General features: G+C 38.2%; 1 protein-coding gene across 2 annotated transcripts in view; it reads left to right on the top strand.

The window, feature by feature from the left end:
• The window catches only part of Pla2r1 (phospholipase A2 receptor 1), a 130,374-nt gene extending 118,958 nt beyond the window's left edge, over positions 1 to 11,416 (top strand). For both annotated transcript variants that reach the window (XM_042683532.1, XM_042683531.1), the window contains exons 24-30: positions 3,428 to 3,666; positions 5,586 to 5,754; positions 7,375 to 7,515; positions 8,537 to 8,653; positions 9,776 to 9,952; positions 10,693 to 10,725; positions 10,851 to 11,416. In XM_042683532.1, the coding sequence (XP_042539466.1) occupies positions 3,428 to 3,666; positions 5,586 to 5,754; positions 7,375 to 7,515; positions 8,537 to 8,653; positions 9,776 to 9,952; positions 10,693 to 10,725; positions 10,851 to 11,065 (1,091 nt within the window). In that variant the 3' untranslated portion in view covers positions 11,066 to 11,416. The remainder of the gene's footprint in view (positions 1 to 3,427; positions 3,667 to 5,585; positions 5,755 to 7,374; positions 7,516 to 8,536; positions 8,654 to 9,775; positions 9,953 to 10,692; positions 10,726 to 10,850) is intronic.
• The last annotated feature ends 10,801 nt before the right edge of the window (positions 11,417 to 22,217 follow it).

Genomic DNA, 22,217 nt, shown 5'->3' with positions numbered 1-22,217 from the left:
TCAAGACAATTCTGTGAAATAGGACTAAGTCTTCCCATTTCATAGATAAAGAATTTACGCTTAGTCCAGTAACATATCAGATCTCTCAGTTGAATACCGTGATTTTATTCTCCTACTGTGATTTTGATCTCTTCTGGAGTATGGCTCTCTGATCTTTTGGGGACTCTGATATTTGGGGACTAAAAAACAAATATCCCTGGAAAGCAGTGTAGAAAAGTGGTAGAGAGACCATAGGCACTGGAGTGTCTACCCTGTATAGATACCCACCCACCACTATAAATAAACTTCAATGACTTACCTTCCATGAACTTTGATACCAGCATCTGTAAACTAAATAATAATTTCCCATATATTATAAATATATAAAGCTTAGCACAGTTCCTGCCATATGTTTAACAAATGATAGCATTTTTAAATTATTATTATTTCTGAAAAGTGTCACTGAGCTTATTTTTGCAGATTATAGTGAATTCCAAGTTCTGCTTTTCTTCTGTGAATACATATGTTTACATGGACCTTGAGCCCACAGTTCTTACCTGTCTGAAAGAATAAAGAAATATGAATGAAAAGAGACACCAAAGCAGTCAAGACTAGCCCTATCTCACCCCTGAAGCAAACACACACACTGTTTGAAACTTGATTTCCAACAGATCTTTCTTTTCCAGGACAGTAAATGACAAAAATACCATGTACATTTGAGATTTATGGAGCCAATTACACATGGAGAAACTCACATACCTGAAAGTACAAATATATAACTCAGTGAGGGAAGGGTAAAATTGATATTTGTCTCATATATGCAAGGAATTTCAGTTACTTCAATTTTTACTAATGGTTGTCATTTTTAAATAACTACTTGGGTATTATATTGATTTTGTATAAGTAACCAGGGACTGGCTACATTGCTGTAAGCAGATCTCTAGCAACAAAATGAATCAATAATAAAAGTGCAGCCTATCACAAGTTAGTTAATAAGTAGGTTAATTTTATTTGGTTTTCTAATATGTGCCTGCTATATTAAGGTAATTTTCTCAGGTGAAAGCCAACTTTCCAGTTTGCCTTTTTATTTATGTATTTTTTCTTATGCACTGGAGTTTTTAGGCTTTTCCACATGGCTTTTCCACTCATGATTAGCACTCTATCATTTGAGCCTTGCTTCTAGTTCAGGCCTTTCGCCAGTTACATGGAGATAAGAGTGTCATGGATATTCTGCTGCACCAGCTCTGAACTGCGATCCTCAGATCTCAGCCTCCTGAGTAGCTAGAATTATAGGCATGGGAAGTCAGCTGTAGGCTATTTTTATTGAGGGGGGAATGTGTCCAGAGGAGGCAGGAGGAAAAAGAAACATTTGCTAAGTGATTGTTGTATCTTAGGTACATTATCATGTATCCTAGGTGGATATGTCAAGATATTTTATCTACAGGAAGGCCTTAATTCAGTCATAAAATTTAAGGTTAAGGAAGATACAACCACAGTCTCTTAGCCAGTAGAAGAAACAGGATTAAATCAACAGTCTTCTGTTCTACCTACAACTCTTTCTAATCCCAAATTCAAGACGTTTCATCATTCATTTTCATGTTTTGGTTTTTCTAAACTCAGTCTATCCTAGGTAGGTAATACAAGAAGGAAAAAAAGGAAAATGTACCTATTAAAGGGGAAATATCTGAAGGTCAAATACAGGCTAGCTTTTCTCAGGATCACAGCCACTTAGGAACAGGCTAGCACCAATGATCATGTGTCAGAAACTCTTGTCTTTTACTTTGTAAATCTTGACTTTGAAAAGTGACATATTAATAGCTGCTGCTTGAAGGAGTTGTGTGCGTGTCTAGCATTTATTAACTTCAAGACTTTTTTCATTCTTCCTAGAATGTACACATTCTAGTGAATATAATAAATCTCAAAAGTATAACCAAATGTTTGATCTGAGAATGTGCACTTGTAAAATTAGCTGTGCAATACAATATATGAGTACACAGCACAAGTTAATATGCTGTTATTAAGTTCCACCAAAGCAGCATATGAGGCAGAGAGTATGGCTAGTGGCACAAATCTGGATTAAGCAATCACTAGCAACTTGACCCAAAAGGGTCATTTTGACAAAGGATAGTAAAAGGAAATCTTGTAGAAATGATTTAAATCATGTATATATGTTTGAAGATATTCATTCACTAAATTTCTTAAATGTTAAAATGCTTTAGCATTGCTTGACTTTCAGGTAATACCTTCATTTTGAAATAGTTAATTCTGAGCCCTGGTAGTCATGGTTCATGCCTCTCAGGTGGCTGATATGAAGAAAATGGTGGTTCAGAGCCAATCAATGTGGAAAAGTTTGGTAGATTCCACTTCCACAATAACCAGAACAAAGTAGGGTTAGAGAACAGTTCAAGTGGTAAAATGTCAACAAAGCAAGTGTAAGGCCCTGAGTTCAAACCCAAATACTGCCAGAAAGAAAAGAAAAGAAAAAGAAAGAAAGAGAGAAAAGAGAGAGAGGGAGGAAGGAAGGGAGAAAGGAAGGAAAAAAGAAAAAGAGAAAGAGACAGAAAGAAAGAAAGAAAAAAAGAAAAAGAAAGAAAGAAAGAAAGAAAGAAAGAAAGAAAGAAAGAAAGAAAGAAAGAAAGAAAGAAAGAAAGAAAGAAAGAAAGGGAGAAAGGGGAGGTAGGGAGGGGGAGACAGGGAAGAAGAAAAGAAGGGAGGAAGGAAGGAAAGAAGGAAGGAAGAAGGAAGGAAGGAAGGAAGGAAAGGAAGGAAGGGAAGGAGAGAGGGAGGAAGGAAGGAAGGAAAGGAAGGAAGGGAAGGAGAGAGGGAGGAAGGAAGGAAATAGACCATGGTGAAATGAATCCATGCTATTTTCTGCCTTCTTTCTCATCCAGATGCTACAAATGGTCTTTGTAGATTCTCTGAAAATTTCCAGGCACCCTTGAATCATGTCTCATATATGTACTGGAAATATTTTAAACTCAACTACTATATTTATTGCATTTGAGGAATTTGCACAAAAATAATTCATGCTTCCTATGTAGAAACTAATGTGAGGTTTGTTTTGTTCCTCTAAGGATGTAATTCCAAAAATATATTTTTTATTGTCAAGGTTATGTACAGAAGAGTTACAATTATATGTTAGATAATAAATACATTTCTTGTCCTTTTTCTCCCACTTTCCTTCCCCACCCCATTTCTCCCCCTAAACAGTACAGATCATTTCCAATATTTGTCTTGTGAGTATCGCTGTAGCATTGTTTGATTTGTTTTTATTTTGACTTTTTAAAATAGAAGTATTACTTAAAGTAATGAAAAGTAAAATTCTATTCTATGCTAACCCTTAATTCTATACCATGATGTCACCATGATCTAGTGACAGGAATCCATGCTATATTCTGCCTACTTTCTCATCCAGGTGCTGCAAATGCTTTTGTTGTTTTTGTCCTAGATTCTTCTGAACACCATATAAATACTTCTGATATGTATCCAATCCCCAGTACCTTAGCATATGGAAACAGAACTTACAAAATAATTAATACAAATGTGACCTGGCATGGAGCAGTAAAAACCTGCCAGGTGCATGGAGCAGAACTGGTCAGCATTTCAGACCAGTATCATCAGTCCTTCCTTACCGTCATCCTCAACCGACTAGGATACGCCCACTGGATCGGGCTGTTCACAGCAAATGTAGGTGTCCTAAATTCCCTGGGGAAACTTCCTTTTTGGGGGGGGTGGGGGGTGGGGGGTAGGAGGTCCGGTGGTGGGGCCTGAACTCTGGGTCTGGGCGCTGTCCCTAAGCTCTTCAGCTCAAGACTAGCACTCTACCACTTGAGCCACAGCGCCACCTGCGGCTTTTTTTTTTCTGCTTATGTGGTGCTGAGGAATTGAACCCAGGGCCTCATGCATGCAAGGCAAGCTGAGCCACCTTCCCAGCCCTAGGCAAACTTTCATAATCAAGTTTCACTTCTACTTGCTCAGCACAGAAAACCATTTCCCAGAAATACAGTAAATGCAATTTGTACATAATTCGCTTATATAAAAAATACTGACCAGCCTTAGGAAAAGCCTAGGACTACAACAACAACAAAAAAAAAAACCGGGAATATAGATCAGGTTATTATAAACAATCACTTGTGCAGTCTTCAGATAAAATGGTCTTTGTGGATTCTCTAAAAATTTCGAAGCATCTTTGAATCATGTTTCATATATATACTGGAAAACATTTTAAACTCAGCTACTATATGTATTGCACTAAAGGAATTCCCACAAACAGTACCTCATGCTTCCTATGTAGAAACTTGATTATTCATTAATTGAGTAGCCTTTGAATTTAACATGGGGTTTTGTTTTGTTTCTCTAGGGATGTAATTTCAAAAATAGATTTTATTTGTTTTTATTTTGACTTTTAATTACTCGGAGTAATGAAGAATAAAATTCTATTTTATTCTGAGCCTTAGTTCTATACTACAATGTTATCATCAGTAGTTTCTCCTGTGCCAACCAGAAATTTTCTCCACATATACACATATGGACCTGTAAGAGATGAATTTGTATATTATTTTGAAATAGAGATGAGATCATGTTTTACATGCTGCCCTTAAACTTGTCTTTTCATTTAATATTTTTCACAATTTCCCAAGTGAGCACATAAAAATCTCATGTATTCTTTGGATATGCTGCAACTTAGTAAACCTTTCTCCTGTGAATGGGCGCGTGGGCTGTTCTTTTCTTCACAGTTGTCAGCAAAGCACAGCAAATATCCTTGTCAGCTGAGGACACTTCAAGTTTTAACACATGCTGCCCAATTGCCCTCCAAAAGTGTGCACCACTTTATATGCCATAGGATGACATCTACTCTTTTCATATCCTTACTGTATTACCAAGATTAAATCTTCGATCATTGGGATAGGTAAAAGAATAATATTTTGTAATTGTCTATTGTCTGCTTGCATTACAGTATTTATGTTTATCTAGTTAATTTTCCTGTATGGTCTCTGGATTCTCCATGCCACACAAACCAAAAGTATTTTTAAAAATTAGTTGTTTCCTCTAATATTTTAGGTTTGTTTTCAATTTTTTGTTTGAATCTTTGACCTGGAATTCGTTTTTTTATAAAGAGCAAGTTATTGGTCCCATTTCCTTCTGATTACTTACCAGGGAATTATTGTGGCAAGAAGCCAAAGATACCTAAAACCAAAAAAGACAGCATTCGTTGTAAATCTTCCTTTTTGTCAGGCTACATTCATAAACTATCCTAGTGCCTCTGGGAAAAGCATGTAAATAAGCTGGTGCCAGTGGCCCGTAACCCTATTTACTCAGGAGGCTAAGATCTGAGGATCACAGTTTGAAGCTAGCCTAGACAGAAAAGTCCCCATGAGACTCTTATCTTCAATTAACCAATCAAAAAACAGATGTGGAGCTATGGCTCTAAGTAGTAGAGTGCTTGCCTTGAGCAAAAGTGCTCAGGGACAGCACCCAAGCCTGAGTTCAAGCCCCAGACCACCAACAACAACCATGACAACAACAACAAAAAGCATGGAACTAGAAATCTGATGATACCAATAACAATCTTGGCAAGGAAATGATGGCTCAATTTCCCTCCACAGAATGGTCTTAGTTTTGACTGGTCAGATGGTACCATATCTACTTTCTCATTTTGGGAAGAAGAGGAGCCATCCTTCCTTGGTGACTGTGTTTTTGCTGATACTAATGGACGCTGGCATACCACAGCCTGTGAGTCATTTCTACAAGGTGCCATTTGTCATGTGCCCCCTGGTAGGTACAATTCTATTCAACTCAAGAACTACATACTGCTGTTCTGAGCAAGGATTTTGAGCATGAGTGGTAAGAAGTCTCTGCCCTCAAGAAGTTTCTGGTCTGCTCAGAGATATAAATATGAATAATTGCCATACTAGGCATGGCTACAAAATGAGGAAAGAGAGTAAATGATATGAGGATTATCATATGTATTTGAGAAAAGGCAGACAATCTTCTTGAAGCATAAAGCTAGAAGCTGAGCCTTGAAGAATGGGAGAAATGCCAAAGGGCAATCTTAGAACATGGAAAAGCATTGTGAGAGAAAAGCTCGAGCAGCCACAGAGCATGTATGAGGCGAAGTTCAGGTTGATATTTGCCTAGATCACAAGTTAGGGGAGAGGGAGAGGTGGCAAATCAGACTAGAAACTGGGCCCTTGTGTATGAAGCTACCTTGACTGAGGATCTACTTTTAAGACAAAAATTAATAGGATTCCAGAACCTGTCTGGTCCTACCCTTAGCCTCATTCAATAAAATTCACCTGGCCAACCCCTCTACAAAAATTAAATAAGCATTACACTGTTCCAGAATACTTTAGGAAGATTCCAGCTGTCCATCAATAGTATCAAGAACAGAAGCCATGTTTCCTCCTTCACTGATGTGCTGTTTATCCCATTTTACCAAGTCCTCTCTCCATCTATTACTACAATGTGTGTAGAGTCCTTTAACATTTGTTGGACTTCTTTTAAATCTATCATTTTGTAAAAGTGCACTGCTTACTATATTCGTGGTGCTATACCAAATAACATACATACGCAACTGTAAATTAAAACAATTCAGGATTAAATATACTATCTGCATAAATAAATATATTTATAACTGAATATCTGTATAAATAAACATTTTGAAAAAAATTACTTTGGTTTCTAAGACATCCTAAAAGCTGTCCTCTTTTTGATAAGAATGCATCCATTCAGGGCTTAGGAAGCATCAGGTGCCAACTTGTCAAATTGTAAGAAAGGAAATTATTGGCTCATTTTTTTTTTGGCTCATTTTTAATAGATAAAGAAATCAAAGGACAAGTTGACACCTCTAAGGCCAAGTCAATGATCTCAGCACACAAATGTCTGGTTCTTAGGCCTGTCCTCTCAAATAAATTTTATTTTATGCTATGTTATTTTATGATGCATTATGATGCTTCACTCATATTTTCCCTCATAGGCTTGCTACCAGGTAAGATTTTTTTTTTAACCTGTGATACTCAGCACAGAATGGAACCCATTTTATACATTTTTGAAACCCTTTTTCTAGCATCTTTCCACTGACACTCTTTCAGCTGCAACATCCTCCAGACCTCCCAACCTTTAGGAAGGATATCAGTCATAAATATGAAAGACAGTCACTTCATCTAACCAACCCTCAAACTAAGCCTATAAACCCCACTATGTTTAGGAAAATATTGTTTCTGTCAGGAAAGCAAAAGAAAAAAGAAACTAGCTGGTTTGTAATCATTTACATTAAATCCATTCTTTCAGACTCACATATATTTATTTTGGTTTTTCACAGAATGTAATATAAGGTTTATCTCAATGTATGAACCCAGTCATAACCCTGAAATAATAACTGCTTTTTCCTCATAGAAACAAAGCCATTTGAGCATCCATTGTTGTGTTCAGAAACATCTATTCCTTGGATAAAATTTAAAAGTAATTGCTACAGCTTTTCTACAGTCCTAGACAGTTTGAGTTTTGAGGCTGCTCATGAATTTTGCAAAAAGGAAGGTAATTCTTTTGTGATGCTAAAATGCTTTCATGTGCTCCTTCTTGATGTTTTAGTAAACAACGGAGTCTTTGTCACTTGCTGATTATTTAGTGACTTTAGAAGCAATAAAAACTTTTGGAAAAAAACTACTGAAAATGCTTACTTGAGAGGAAACTAATAAATGCAATTCAATGTCCAGTGTAGCATTTGAAAACTCAACATGATGCATCTTCGAAGAAAATACTCCCTTTGAATGCATTTGTATAATGAAATTTTAATGTTTTTAAAGTTAACATTTCAAGATTTTATGGTTTTATTTTTAAAATTGCAACTAAAATCACTTATTAATACTGGAAAATTGGCAGGCAACATTGGCTCATGACAGTAATCCCCCTACTCAGGAGGCTGAGTTCTGAGAAGCTCAGTTTAAAGCCAGCACAGAAAAAAGTCTGTGAGACTTGATCTCCAGTTAACCAGAAACATGCCAGACTGATAGTGTGACCACAATGATATAAATCCAGCCATGAGCAAAAAAGCTAGGCAAGAGTAAAAGACACTGAGTTCAAGCCCCAGTATTAGCATAAAAAAAGAAAAGAAAGAGGGAGAGAGGTAAGAAGGGAAAGAGGAAAGGAAGAAGGGAAGGAGGGAGAGAGGGAGGGAGGGAGGAAGGAAGGAAGGAAGGAAGGAAGGAAGGAAGGAAGGAAGGAAGGAAGGAAGGAAGGAAGGAAGGAAGGAAGGAAGGAAGGAAGGAAGGAAAGGAAGGAAGGAAGGAAGAAAGGAAGGAAGGAAGGAAGGAAGGAGGAAGGAAGGAAGGAAGGAAGGAAAAATAAATTTGGGGTCTGAGGGTATAGCTTAGTGGTTACATTTGCCTAGGATATGTAAGGTCTTAGGTTCAATCCATAACACCACAAAAATAAAGTATTACATGACAGAAATGTTTAGATGTCAAAACCTTCCCAAGTAATGGTTTAGGAAATTTGGTTAAATTATACTTATGTGAAAATACCAATACTTGCTCATGTCTACTTGTCTCTTCTGTAGGATCTAACCTTCTAACAATCAAGGATGAGGCTGAAATCTCATTTCTTCTGAAAGAGCTTTTTGCTTTTGGTTCTTCTGTCCAGATGGTTTGGTTGAATGCTCAATTTGACAGTAACAGTAAGTGATTTTGGGAGAGGAGAGGACAGGGCATAAATAAATACACAGTTGTTAAGGCTAATGATAATAGCATGTGTGAGCCAGAAAACTCTCTTTGGACACGTTTGCTGTGAAAAATAGCGTGAAACACAAAGCCATTTTTCCCCCAAAACAACCTTGTTATGCTCTTCTATACTCTCTTATCCTTTGAAATAATCCCATAATACCAAGGCATAAAAACAAACAAGTTTACCTTTTTATTTACTGTGAAGAATGGTTGGCTGGAATTCTGTTCACAGACTTAGTTGTTACATACCAAATCCACATTGACTTGAAAGCAGCCCATGTTCCTAAAGTGTAAAAAAGTACTACAGAGTTACAGAAATGTTTCAGTCATCAATTGTGCTATTAGAATTCTTACTTGCTGCTCTTCAAAACCAGAGTTTGTACTAAAATGGAAGCCTGGTATTCTTTTATGTAATTGACAGTTATTGAAAGGTACTTGTAAAGAAAATTATTTTAATTTGGCATGGAGAGCTTGTTATCTTGGTCTACCAAGGTAGGTGGTGAGCTCATCCTTGTGAGAAGTATTTTAATCACTGATAATGTTTAGAATTTCTAAAGGTGGTGATAATAAAAAGCAGACTGAATATCAGTTTATTTTGTTAAATCCTTTACAGAATGCATGTGTGTGCACACATGTATGCACACGCGCGCGCGCACACACACACACATTATTACCTATACACAGGATAAACTTTCTACCACCCCTTCCTTCTCTTGTGATACATGAATGGCTAACATTTAGAGACAATTACTACAAATTGAGCCATTTTGTAACTATATAGACTTCCAAATGACTCTTTGATTTAAATGATTTCTTTAAATTGGTTAGAAATTATATAGAATATTTAAAATTCAAACTGTTATGTCAATGAACAGGGTATCCAAAACACTATAGCTAAAATAGAGGACTGCTTACATGAAAATTTTATTAATAACTAGCTTTTGATGTTGAGTTCATTCATGAATATACTCCCTGGGTAGGAGTCTTGTTGAATTTAGGCTTTATAGTTTCTTCCAGTCTTAGTAAGTTTGATAACTATGTACCTTAAGGTATAATAGTCAACAATTTTTCTACAGATGAAACTATAAGGTGGTTTGATGGAACACCTGTAGATCAGTCCAACTGGGGTATTGGGAAGCTAGACATGGACCACCTCAAATCCCATCCATGTATCGCCCTGAAGATCCCAGAAGGAGTGTGGAAGTTATCCTCATGTCAAGATAAAAAGGGATTTATATGCAAAATGGAGGCAGGTGGGTAAAGTCAGAGAAGAATTCTTCATTTTGTTTCTACTCTAATATTGACCTACCACCACTGAAGCATTTAAAGATTTGTTTGGTTGGTTTGGATTGTTGTTTTTACCATGTGCCTTATGTAGTCTTGAATTGTCCAGTGAATACCAGGGTTACATGATTCCTAAAATAGTCATTTAAAGGTTCTCAAATACAAGTATTGAGAAAGTATTTAGATAGATTCTGGCAAGAAGTTATGTGTCAAACAAGTCAAAGAACATAACAGTTCTTTCTTCCTCTGATATGAAGAAAAAAGCCATAAGCCAATATAAAAGCTCTCATGAGTTTCTTGTGTCATCTTGGTTATTAAACTAAAAAAAAGGCAAATAGAACTAGAATATAAACTAGCAATCTCCATTCTTATTCTGCTATTCAGTGTATATATTCACGAGCACTACTAAAACTGATAATAAAAATCAATAAATCAAGGATTACCAAATTTTTCTTATAAAGGGGCAGATAGTGAATGTTTTTAGCCTTTGAAGGTCACATGGTTCTTCTTATACTGGCATTGCTTCATTATAATAGATATAGACAAAGAGATAAATGCCTGACCATGGCTGAGTTCCATTAAAACATTACTTATAAAAACTGACGACTAGATTTGATCCATGAGCCATGGTTTCCTAATCCTGCTGTGATGAGTTAATTTTATTGAATTAAAATAAATCTTTCATTTTGATTTTTCTATTTCATTTTAGATATTCACATTGCAAAGGAGCAGCCAGGAAAAGGTAAGATTGGAACAGTAGGGAACATTTTGAGTTTTCTTAGAAATAACGAAGTAGAAAGCAAGTGTGCAGTCGTGTCTGCCTTACTTCCTGTCACTGAGGCTTTCCTGTTGCTCCTCTGCTTTCAGGACCCAGTCATGGCACTGTTCCCCTTGCGGTTGCACTGACCTTGATCATACTTCTGGCCATTCTCACACTTGCCTTCTGCATATACAAGCGGAATGGTGGCTCTTTCTGGAGACTTACAGGGTTGGGACACCCTTACTACCCTACAATCAACTTTAGTACTGCACATTTAGAAGAAAATATTCTCATTTCTGATTTTGAAAAAAATAGCTGTTGATAATGAAGCCAGACAATGCCCAGCTCTGAAGAGGATGAAAGAAGACTATAAGAGGAGTCCCGGGTGTATTCCCCATCAACCATAGGCCATTACCATGCGAATTCTGTCAATCTTTTAATTATTGTTAAAGTAATTACTGGTTATGGTTGGAACCAAATCAGATGGACTTTGATTTATTCAATACCCTAAACTTTAATCCCTTCTAAAAAGTGAAAAGTTAGGCAAAGGTTATCATTCAGAAAAATGGGAACTATTTTTTTATCCCCCTTTAAAATTTTTCAAACATAATAGCAATGTTTATATTAAATAGCTCCAACTAGAGCTGGGAAGGTGGCTCAGTGGTAGAGCACTTGCCTTGCATGCATGAGGCCCTGGGTTCAATTCCTCAGTACCACATAAGCAGAAAAAGCTGGACGTGGCACTGTGGCTCAAGTGGTAGAGTATTAGCCTTGAGCTGAAATGCTGAGGGACAGTGCCCAGGCCCAGAGGTCAGGCCCCACAACCGAACAACAACAACAAAAAAAAAAAAACAATAACTCCAACTAAAATTTGGGGGAAATTTTTTAATTAATCTGGTACTTATACAGATATTTTCTTATACTCATTCCACTGAGAAAGAAAGAGGAAGCAAAACAAGTTTTAAAATACTATACCTATATTACTTGAGGAAAAGTCTTTTGAGAAGTTTCTCATTGGTTTCTAATTCAGTCATTTTTTTAATAACCAAGTTTGGAAAGTATTAATTTCCAAACTTAAACCTCATACATTCTGGGGTACCAACTGATTAGTAATTCATAGATTCTGGTAATACTAATTTCCATTAGGTCTGACTTCTCAAGAAAAAGGAGAAGAAAAATTACCATTCTTTAAATAGCAAGGGTCTTAGCAAGCAACATATTTTCATGAGCAACCACACTGTTAAAATTTAAATAAAAGCCTTCAAATGCTAAATGAGTATTCAGCTTGATATTTTAAAGCATCTTATAAATAAGCATAGAAGAGCATATTGAGACTTGAATACTATTTAAACTCATGGGCTTAATTAATAACTGGTGATATACAATAATACATAACATTTCAACAACCAGGAGATATATATATATGTATATATATATATATATATATATATATATATATATATATCCTTGAATTTAATGGGGAGGTATTGAGGATGTGAAGTAAAGTGCTGCTAGAACCAGGCTAAAGGAGAGATTGAAAAGTACTGAGGAAATTATTCACCAGGAGTACCTTTACTATAAACGAGTTGGCTTAGGTGTTTTGTTTTTCTTAATAAACTCTGATTTCTGGAATCTATCTCCTTTTGGATTGGTCTAGTTAGTGCAGTTGATTCAATAAAACTGAAAGCATGATAGTACCTGTAAATTTAACTTTTTATAAAGAAAAATGGCTCCATAATCATGACTCAAAGGTTACCTGTTACATATTTACTGAGTTTTTATTAAGAAGGACACGCTATTCTAGCAATTGGGTCCAGGGTGAGCAAGTCAGGAAGATTCTAGTGTTCATGGCACTTATTTTCTAATTAGGGAAAACCAACAATAATTCAGTAAAGAAGTCTCCATCTAGAAAACTGCAGGTGGTTATGTGATACAGAGAAATGCTGAATCTCAGGGCCTCTCTGGATGTGCAATGTGATTATTACAACCAAATGCCTCAGTGCTGGCACCCACTAGTCACAAGGATGGACTCCAGGAGAAAGAATGAGCGGATTTTTAAATGGCAAATCCAGTATCATTAGAAACACAACTTGCATAGCAGGTTATAAAATTAACCCCCAAAAATCAATGGCTTTTCTGTATGCCAACAATGAGAAAAGTGTGGCTGAAATTAGGAAAGCAACTCCATTTGTAATAGCCCCACACAAAATAAAATACCTAGGAATTAACTTAACTAAAGAAGTGAAGGACCTCTATGATGAAAACTTTAAAATCTTGAAAAAGGAAATCAACACAGAACTTAAAAAATGGCAAAACCTCCCATGCTCCTGGATTGGAAAGATTAACATCGTGAAAATGGCAATACTCCCCAAGGCTATCTACAAATTCAACGCAATACCTATCAAAATTCCACCCTCATTCTTCAAGGAAATAGAAGAGGCAATCCAAAAATTCATATGGAACAATAAAAGACCCCGAATAGCAAAAACGCTCCTCAACGGAAAGAACACTGCTGGAGGAATATCAGTACCAAATTTCAAACTCTACTATAAAGCCATAGTAATCAAAACAGCTTGGTATTGGCATAAGAACAGACCTCAGGACCAATGGAATAGAATTGAAAACCCAGAAATGAACCTACAGACCTATAGCCATCTAATCTTCGATAAGGGAGCTAAAACAATAGAATGGAAGACAGACAGCCTCTTCAGTAAATGGTGCTGGCAAAACTGGTTAACTACATGTAGAAAACTAAAGCTAGATCCTTATATATCACCCTGCACCAGAATCAACTCCAAATGGATCAAAGACCTTGAACTCAAAGCAGACACTCTGAAAACATTACAGGATGGAATAGGAGAAACCCTGGGTCTCCTTGGCACAGGCCGAAATTTTCTGAATAGAGACCCGGAAACACAACAAATCAAAGAAAGGCTGGACAGATGGGATTGTATAAGGTTGCAGAGCTTCTGCAGGGCAAATGACATAGCTAGCAAGATCAATAGAAAGCCCACGGACTGGGAGAAGATCTTTACTAGCCATACAACGGACAAGGGTCTCATATCTAAAATATACTTGGAACTCAAAAAATTAAACCACCCAACAACAAATCCTCAAAGAAACAACTGCCCAATAAGTAAGTGGGCGAAAGACTTAAAGAGAAGCTTCTCTGAAGAAGAAAGAAGGATGGCCAATAGACACATGAAGAAATGTTCAACATCCCTAGCCATAAAAGAAATGCAAATCAAAACAACATTGAGATATCACCTCACTCCAGTTAGAACAGCAAAAATCAAGAACTCTAACAACAACAGATGCTGGAGGGGATGTGGACAGAAAGGAACCTTACTTCATTGTTGGTGGGAATGTAAACTTGTTCAACCACTTTGGAAAGCAGTATGGAGGTTCCTCAAAAGACTCCACATAGAGCTCCCCAATGACCCAGCAATCCCACTTTTGGGCATTTACCCAAATGATCACAAACAAGGCCACACTAAAGCTACCAGCACAACTATGTTTATTGCAGCATTATTTACCATAGCTAAGACATGGAACCAACCCAGATGCCCCTCAGTAGATGAATGGATCAAGAAGATGTGGTATATATACACAATGGAATTCTATGCCTCCATCAGAAAGAATGACATTTCCCCATTTGTTAGGAAATGGAAAGGCTTGGAAAAAATTATATTAAGTGAAGTAAGCCAGGCCCAAAGAAACATAGGTCCCATGGTTTCCCTTATTTGCAATATCTAGTATAGGTATGAGTCAAGCGGAAAAAGTCAAATAATGTGATGTTAGGAAAACGAAACCTCAAATATGTATTTTAATGTTTTTGTTTCTTTCATGCATGTGTTTCTAACGCATTTATAATATTATCTCTTTGTTGCTTTGTATGTCCCTCCCCCACAGTGTAACCCCCGCTTTCACTATATTTGATGTCAGTATAACATGTGGAGGAGATGGGGACAAACAAGTCGTTTAAGGATTCAGGTGGACCTGTTGCAACAATGAGAAGTACAAAATGTCATGTCAAAACCAGCTTTACAATGTCGGGGGGGGGGGGGTATGATTGGGTGGGAGGGAGGGGGGAGGCTGGGAAGGGAGGTGAAGGGTAAACAAAGGAGGAGGCTGCAATGCTTGGTAAGAAATGTATGCATTATCCTGCCCATGTAATTGTAACCCCTCTGTACAGTATGTTCTCAAATAAAATAAAATTAAATTAAAAAAAAAAAAAAAAAAAAGAAACACAACTTGCAGAACAGACTCTATGAACTAAGTCCTCATGGCCTGAGTTAATACTATTTGGTACTGTGGTGTAGTTTTACACAGTAGAACAATTTACCTTCACACATTCATAATTTTTCTAAGTCCTAGGACTTCTTTGTGTGTGTGATATGTGTGTATATGGTGTGTGTGATATGTGTGTATAGTGTGTGTCAGTGGTAGTGTGTGTGTGTGTGTGAGAGAGAGAGAGAGAGAGAGAGAGAGAAAGAGAAAAGAGAGAGAAAGAGTAATAAGGTTAGAACTCAGGGCATGGGCATTATCCCTTAGCTTTTTCACTCAAGGCTGGCACTCTACCACTTAATCCACAGCTCCACTTTTGGATTGTTGCTGGTTAAGTGAAGTTTCACAGACTTTCCTGTCCAGGTTGGTTTTGAATGGCAATCCTTAGACTCCTGAGTTGATAAGATTACAGATTGAGCCATCACCACCCTGAAAGGACTTCATTTTTTTAAATATATATAATATGGTACTTGTGTATTTATGACTCAGAAGAATAATTGACTTGAACTAACCAGATGGTATTTTTAAAAAGCTCAATCTGCTAAGTGAAATTAAAATTCTGTTCTTTTCAGCAAATTTAGTAAAAACTGTAATCCATTAGCCCTTCAACCAAAGTAAGTAACCAAACATTACAATTTGGTGAAGTAAGTCACTAGAAAGGGGTTTCTTTTTTTTTTTTTTTCAGAAAGACAGTATCCCTTGTCAATGGTCTGTGTTTGATATTTAATACTGAGCTATGTTTTTACATATATCTACCCCCCACTTTTAAAAATCCTAAGAGAAACTTGTACATCTTTATAGGAACTGGATAATGCAAAATCTCAGATTTTTGTATTAGTAATATTTTGAGTCCTTCTGATTTCTAACAATTTTCTTCCAGATTAAATGCTTCTTGTATTGGAAGATCCATTCGCTACTAGGTGTGGGTTAGGTATCTCATTAGATTAAAATTCAGTCTTAAGATCTTGTTTCTTCCTCTATGGAGCTGGGAAGGTGGCTCAGTGGTAGAGCACTTGCTTTGCATGCCTGAGACCCTGAGTTCGATTCCTCAGCACCAAATAAGCAAAAAGAAAAAAGCCAGAAGTGGTGCTGTGGCTCAAGTGATAGAGCACTAGCCTTGAGCTGAAGAGCTGAGGAACAGCGCCCAGGCCCAGAGCTCAGGCCCCACAGCCGGACCCCCTCCCCCCCCCAAAAAAGAGTTTCTTCCTCCGGAATGTAACTGGATGTATGGAAGTTCTTGTGTTATTATGGCACTAGAAAATATTCTAACTGCAGTGCAAATGATAGCAGAAGAATACCTAGTGCGATAGTATATACCTGTAATCTCAGCTACTCAGGAAGGCTGAGGCAGGAGAATCCTAAATTCAAAGCCAACCTAGGAAACATGGGGGTACTTTGTCAAAATAAAATAAAATAGGAAAGTGAGAAAGAAGGAAGAAAGGAAGGTGGAAAGAAGGCAAGGTGGAAAGGAAGAAAGGTGGAAAGAAAAGAGAGTAGATAGAAAGGAAGGAAGAAGAAGAAGGGATAAAAACAGAATCAGAACAAAAGGTACTAATTAATTCTGCCAGTGCTAAAGAAAAAGGCTTAACATAGTAAATGATGCCTATAAAACTGGAAAAAATTTTGGATAGAGTAGCCTTCTTTGATGTCCACTAGCTCACTCCTCCTTCTCCCTACTCCCTAGCAGTACTGGGGACTGAACCTAGGGCTCATGCTTACTAAGAAAGCATTCTCCTTGAACCATGTCCCACCCTTTCATATTTTGACTTTCATTTGGTTTTTGTTGTTTTTGTTGTCGTCCTTGTTTCTTTTCATAGAATCCTATTAACTTTGCCTGAAATTCTCTATCCTGAGTCCCCAGGAAAAAGTTACAACAAGGGTAAGTGTTATTCCCTGTATGCTATGGTTAAATCCACTGAACACCAAATTGTTTATAGCAATTTGTAGATTTTAAAAGGCAAATAAATCTGGATTGATGATCATGTTATGCCAAGGTCGCAGGCCCCCACCAAGAAGACCACCGAGAGTCAGACTCTACAGCTGTTTTATTTAAACGGGCTGCAGCTCGGGCCTCGTCCTACACTCCGACACAGTGGAGCCCAGGAGGAGAGCCCCGAGCTAAGGATTTGCAGGTCTTATAAGGGCACACTACCAGGTGGTTTAGCACCATGTGTTGCTCTGCTCTGAAACAAGCAACAAATGGTCACTGCCTCAAGTACTCTATCCTTTCATTCCCCGCCCACCCCCCCCCCCCCCCAGCTTGACTTATGGTCCTGAGCCACAATCTTGTGGCTCTGGCCCAAAACTAAACTCCAACAGCTCTTGATCTTGAACGGGTATACCAATAACAATCAGTCCATTTTTCTTTTCTTGAGGCATATGCGGAGTGGTTGGGTAGGATGCTTGGAGACTTCCCATGTTTCCCCACGGTCATCCAGGGCAAAGGGGTCAGCCAGTCTGGCATGGGAGCAGTGGATCCAAGCAGCAATGCCATCCACCTTAAGGGCAGTAGGTGTAGCCAGTAGCACCATGTAAGGTCCCTTCCACCATGGTTCCAGAGATCCCAAGTTGTGCCTTAGAACAAACACCCAGTCCCCTGGTTTAAACAAATGGAGGGTAGGAATAGAAGCAGAATCATATAATGCTCTAAGCTGGGGCTACATACTCTTATGCACCAGATGTAAATAGTCAAGCTTACACAGAAATTCAGTATCACCCAAATCAGCAAGCAATTCAGTCTGAAGGCTAGGGATAATGGGTGGAGGGTGTCCATACATTATTTCAAAAGGAGTAAAGCCAAGCCGATAGGGTGAATTTCTTATTCTAAACAAGGCAAAAGGAAGGAGCGATACCCAGTCTGCGCCAGCCTCCAAGGCCAATTTAGTTAAGGTCTCTTTTAGAGTACGATTCATTCTTTCTACCTGCCCTGAACTCTGGGGTCTATAAGCACAGTGCAATTTCCAATCTGTCCCCAGTGCTGCGGCTATTCCCTTACTTTTGAGACGAAGGCTGGTCCATTGTCTGACCCGATGGTGGATGGGAAGCCATACCTGGGTAGGACTTCTTCCAGGGTCTTCTTAGCCATGACGTTCGCAGTCTCATGCTTTGTTGGGTAGGCTTCAATCCATCCTGAAAAAGTGTCTATGAAAACTAGCAAATATTTATATCCAAATTTTCCAGTTTTAATTTCTGTGAAGTCTACTTCCCAATATTCACCTGGCCTATCCCCACGGAGGCGAGCTCCTTTTGTAACTGGTTGATTGGGGACATTGGTGAGCTGACAGGCTTTACAGTTTTTAACAATGTCCTCAATGAGTTGCTTTCCTTGCCTAATTTTTACTTCTGAGTGTCAAAGCAAGTCCTGCATTCTTCGGGTTCCCATGTGAGAGACCCGATGGATTCTCTTAAGAATCCCCTTGCCCAATCTTTGTGGCAAGATAAGTTTCCCCTCACCAGTTTTCCACCAGTCTTTGTTTCCTTCTCTGCCAGGGGGTTTATAGGCCATGGGAATTTTCTTTATCCACTCCAAGTCTTCTTGGGAGTACTGAGGCTCAGGAGGCAAAGCTCGTGGCCCTGGGTCTACTAGAGTCAGTACTTCCGCTCTGGGCTGGAGGGCCACCTCCTTAGCTGCCTGATCAGCCAAGTTATTTCCTTTGGTTATAGAATCAGTTCCCTTTTGATGGCCAGGGCAGTGCATAATGGCAATATTTGCTGGTTCCCATATGGCCTGGATGAGGCTTAAAATTCCCTCAGCTGTCAGCAGCCCCCTCTCTTGGTAAATGGCTCCATGGACATGCACGGTGGCAAAAGCATACCGAGTGTCGGTGTAAATGTTTAATCTCTTCCCTTTTCCCAATTGTAGGGCTTTTGTTAGTGCCACTAGTTCTGCTCTTTGTGCAGACGTTCCCTGGGGGAGTGCTTCTGACCACACTATCTCAGTGTCCGTGGTGACTGCTGCGCCCACGTACCTTTTTCCATCTTGAATGAAACTTCTGCCATCTGTGAACCAGGTATGCTCGGCATGTGATAGTGGCGAGTCCAACAAGTCTGGCCTCTTTTCCTTGGCCCGGTCTCTCTTTTCACGCTCAATTTCACATTCTCTGTCCTTCCTTTCCTGTCTTTGCTCCTCTGTCTCCCTCTTATTGTAAACCTTTTCTGCCGCAGCTACTAGATCCCTAATAGACTTCTCACCAAGTCTGTCTAGACCCTGCAACTTTCACTTTATGTCTGGTGCAGCTTGATTTATATAGGCAAACATAATCATCTGAGCCAACTCCTGGGTCTCAAGATCATATGGGGTATATTGACTAAAAACTTCCATAAGCCGCTCAAGATATGCTGCTGGACTTTCACTTCCTCCCTGTCTTACATCATAAACCTTGGCCATATTAGTAGGTCAGCAAGCCACCGCCTTGAGACCTGCCAACAGAGCCTGGCGATAGATGAGGAGTCGCTCCCTACCTTCAACCATATTGTAGTCCCATGTTGGTCAGATCTCAGGAAAATAGGCAGCGATCAGGGCAGGATCCATGATGGGTGCTCCTGTGGGGCCAGGGATATGTTTCCGGGCCGCCTCTCGGATACGGTCTTTCTCTTCGGTGGTAAAAAGGACCTGTAAAAGCTGACTGCAATCATCCCAAGTGGGCTGATGAGTAAAGAGAATAGTTTCAAGCAAATGAATTAAAGCCTGGGTTTCTCAGAAAAGGGGACATTTTGGGTGTGCCAATTGTATAGATCACTGGTAGAAAATGGCCAATATTGGAGTTGCTGTTGACCATCAGCATCCACAGGACCTATGGCGCATAGAGAAAAACAGCTGCATTAGAAGGGGGGTTGATACCACGTCATCGAGTGACTGGCCCCTCAGAAACTTTAATTAAGGGCAGGTGCCCAGGGTTCTATAGCTCCCTCCTCCTCTTGATCATTCTCAGGTTCTGCAAAAGGAACCTGGGAAGGGGAGTAGGGGGGAGGAAACATTTCTTCTTCCAAGTTATCTCCCTGAAAAACCGGGGGGTACCTTTTCTTTTCCTCTTTCTCAGTTTCTTTTTGTAAGTCTAGGGGGCTAGATGGAGTGGTGCCCATGGTTTCCAGTCCCATCAGTTGTTCAGTCCAAAAAACAATAAACAGTACAAACAAAACACACGCAGGCCTGACAGTTACGAAGTGGAAGAGTGCTAGCCTTGAGCTGAAGAGTTGAGGGACAGTGCCCAGGCCCAGAGTTCAGGCCCCACAGCAAACAAAAAATAAAATAATAATAATAATAAATTAATAAATTAATAAAAATCTGTACCATGTATGAGCAACATAATTAATATGTATCCTGGCTCTCATAATTCTTGAGTATAAAAATACCAGCCTATATCCAATGGAACTAAAGTTAATGAACATTAGAAATAAACATTTAAAAGTTGCATCAATTTTAGAAATATTGACTTAGTTGCTGATGGTTCTCTAAAGCCTAATAAAATGTTGGGTATCTTGAGTTATTTTCAAGAATTTACAGTATTTGTAATTTTGTCTCTGTCCTTAGCATCTAACAAAAATGACCAAAATTCAGATTTGTTAATTTTTATGTTGTTAAATTTTAAGTATTAAACTTGTTCAACCACTTTGGAAAGCAGTATGGTGGTTCCTCAAAAGGCTTCACATAGAACTCCCCTATGACCCAGCAATCCCACTTTTGGGCATTTACCCAAATGATCACAAACAAGACCACACTAAAGCTACCAGCACAACTATGTTTATTGCAGCATTATTTACCATAGCTAAGATATGGAACCAACCCAGATGCCCCTCAGTAGATGAATGGATCAAGAAAATGTGGTATATATACACAATGGAATTCTATGCCTCCATCAGAAAGAATGACATTGCCCCATTTGTTAGGAAATGGAAAGGCTTGGAAAAAATTATATTAAGTGAAGTAAGCCAGGCCCAAAGAAACATAGGTCCCATGGTTTCCCTTATTTGCAATATCTAGTATATGTATGAGTCAAGCAGAAAAAGTCAGATAATGTGATGTTAGGAAAACAAACCCTCAAATATGTATTTTAATGTTTTTGTTTCTTTCATGCATGTGTTTCTAACGCATTTATAAGATTATTTCTTTGTTGCTTTGTATGTCCCTCCCCCACAGTGTAACCCCCGCTTTCACTATATTTGATGTCAGTATAACATGTGGAGGAGACGGGGACAAACAAGTCGTTTAAGGATTCAGGTGGACCTGTTGCAACAATGAGAAGTACAAAATGTCATGTCAAAACCAGCTTTACAATGTCGGTGTGGTGGGGGGGGGGGTATGATTGGGTGGGAAGGAGGGGGGAGGCTGGGAAGGGAGGTGAAGGGTAAACAAAGGAGGAGGCTGCAATGCTTGGTAAGAAATGTATGCATTATCCTGCCCATGTAATTGTAACCCCTCTGTACAGTATGTTCTCAAATAAAATAAAATAAAATTAAAAAAAAAATTTTTAAGTATTATACAACAGATCATAGGCAGTTTTTTTTTAAAAATTCAGCTTTAATGTTCATGCTCAGAAAATGTCAATATTTTAGATATATTTATAATAGACTCTTTCATTCATTTCATAAGTCAATTTCATTATTGTTGCTGCACTTTAAATGCTTTTAGAGAAAAGTCAACAAATGTGTCCAATTCTGAAGTGCTAGATAGAAAAGTGAAAATCTTCACATGCTTATAATTCCTAATGATGAATTGTAATTGTGGAAGAAAATCTATAACTAAATCCACAAAATGAGCCCTGTGTCTACCAGTGACCTTCTTTACTCAGAGTTAATTAACACAAGCACTTGCTTCTTGCAGAGCACTTTGCTGTAATTTAGAACAAATTAAGGGAAAAAATCATTCAAGTGCTGTTTTCTTCACACCATGAAGTAAGCGTGATGGACCAGAGTTAACGCATTTAAAATATTATCATCCATTTCTTGTAATTAAGAACAGCAATACCATATTTTTTTCCCAAAAAGACATCCTGATCTATGCTATTTTCAATTTATTTCCTGTGCTTCTATTTATTAATAGAAATTGATTTTCAAAATTAAGAAGTGCCCTTTTATGTTTCTCCCATTAAGTTTCTTATTTATCACATTAGGTCAGATAAATATATGCACATACTTATATATATGTATATTCCTGGACATTTTTCAAATAAATATATATTGAATTTAAT

This window comes from Dipodomys spectabilis, unplaced genomic scaffold (genome assembly GCF_019054845.1).
Source record: "Dipodomys spectabilis isolate Male_0828 unplaced genomic scaffold, ASM1905484v1 ptg000081l, whole genome shotgun sequence".
NCBI classification, from domain to species: Eukaryota; Metazoa; Chordata; class Mammalia; order Rodentia; family Heteromyidae; genus Dipodomys; species Dipodomys spectabilis.
Note: the sequence above shows the minus strand (reverse complement) of the source record. Positions and strands in the feature narration are given on the sequence as shown.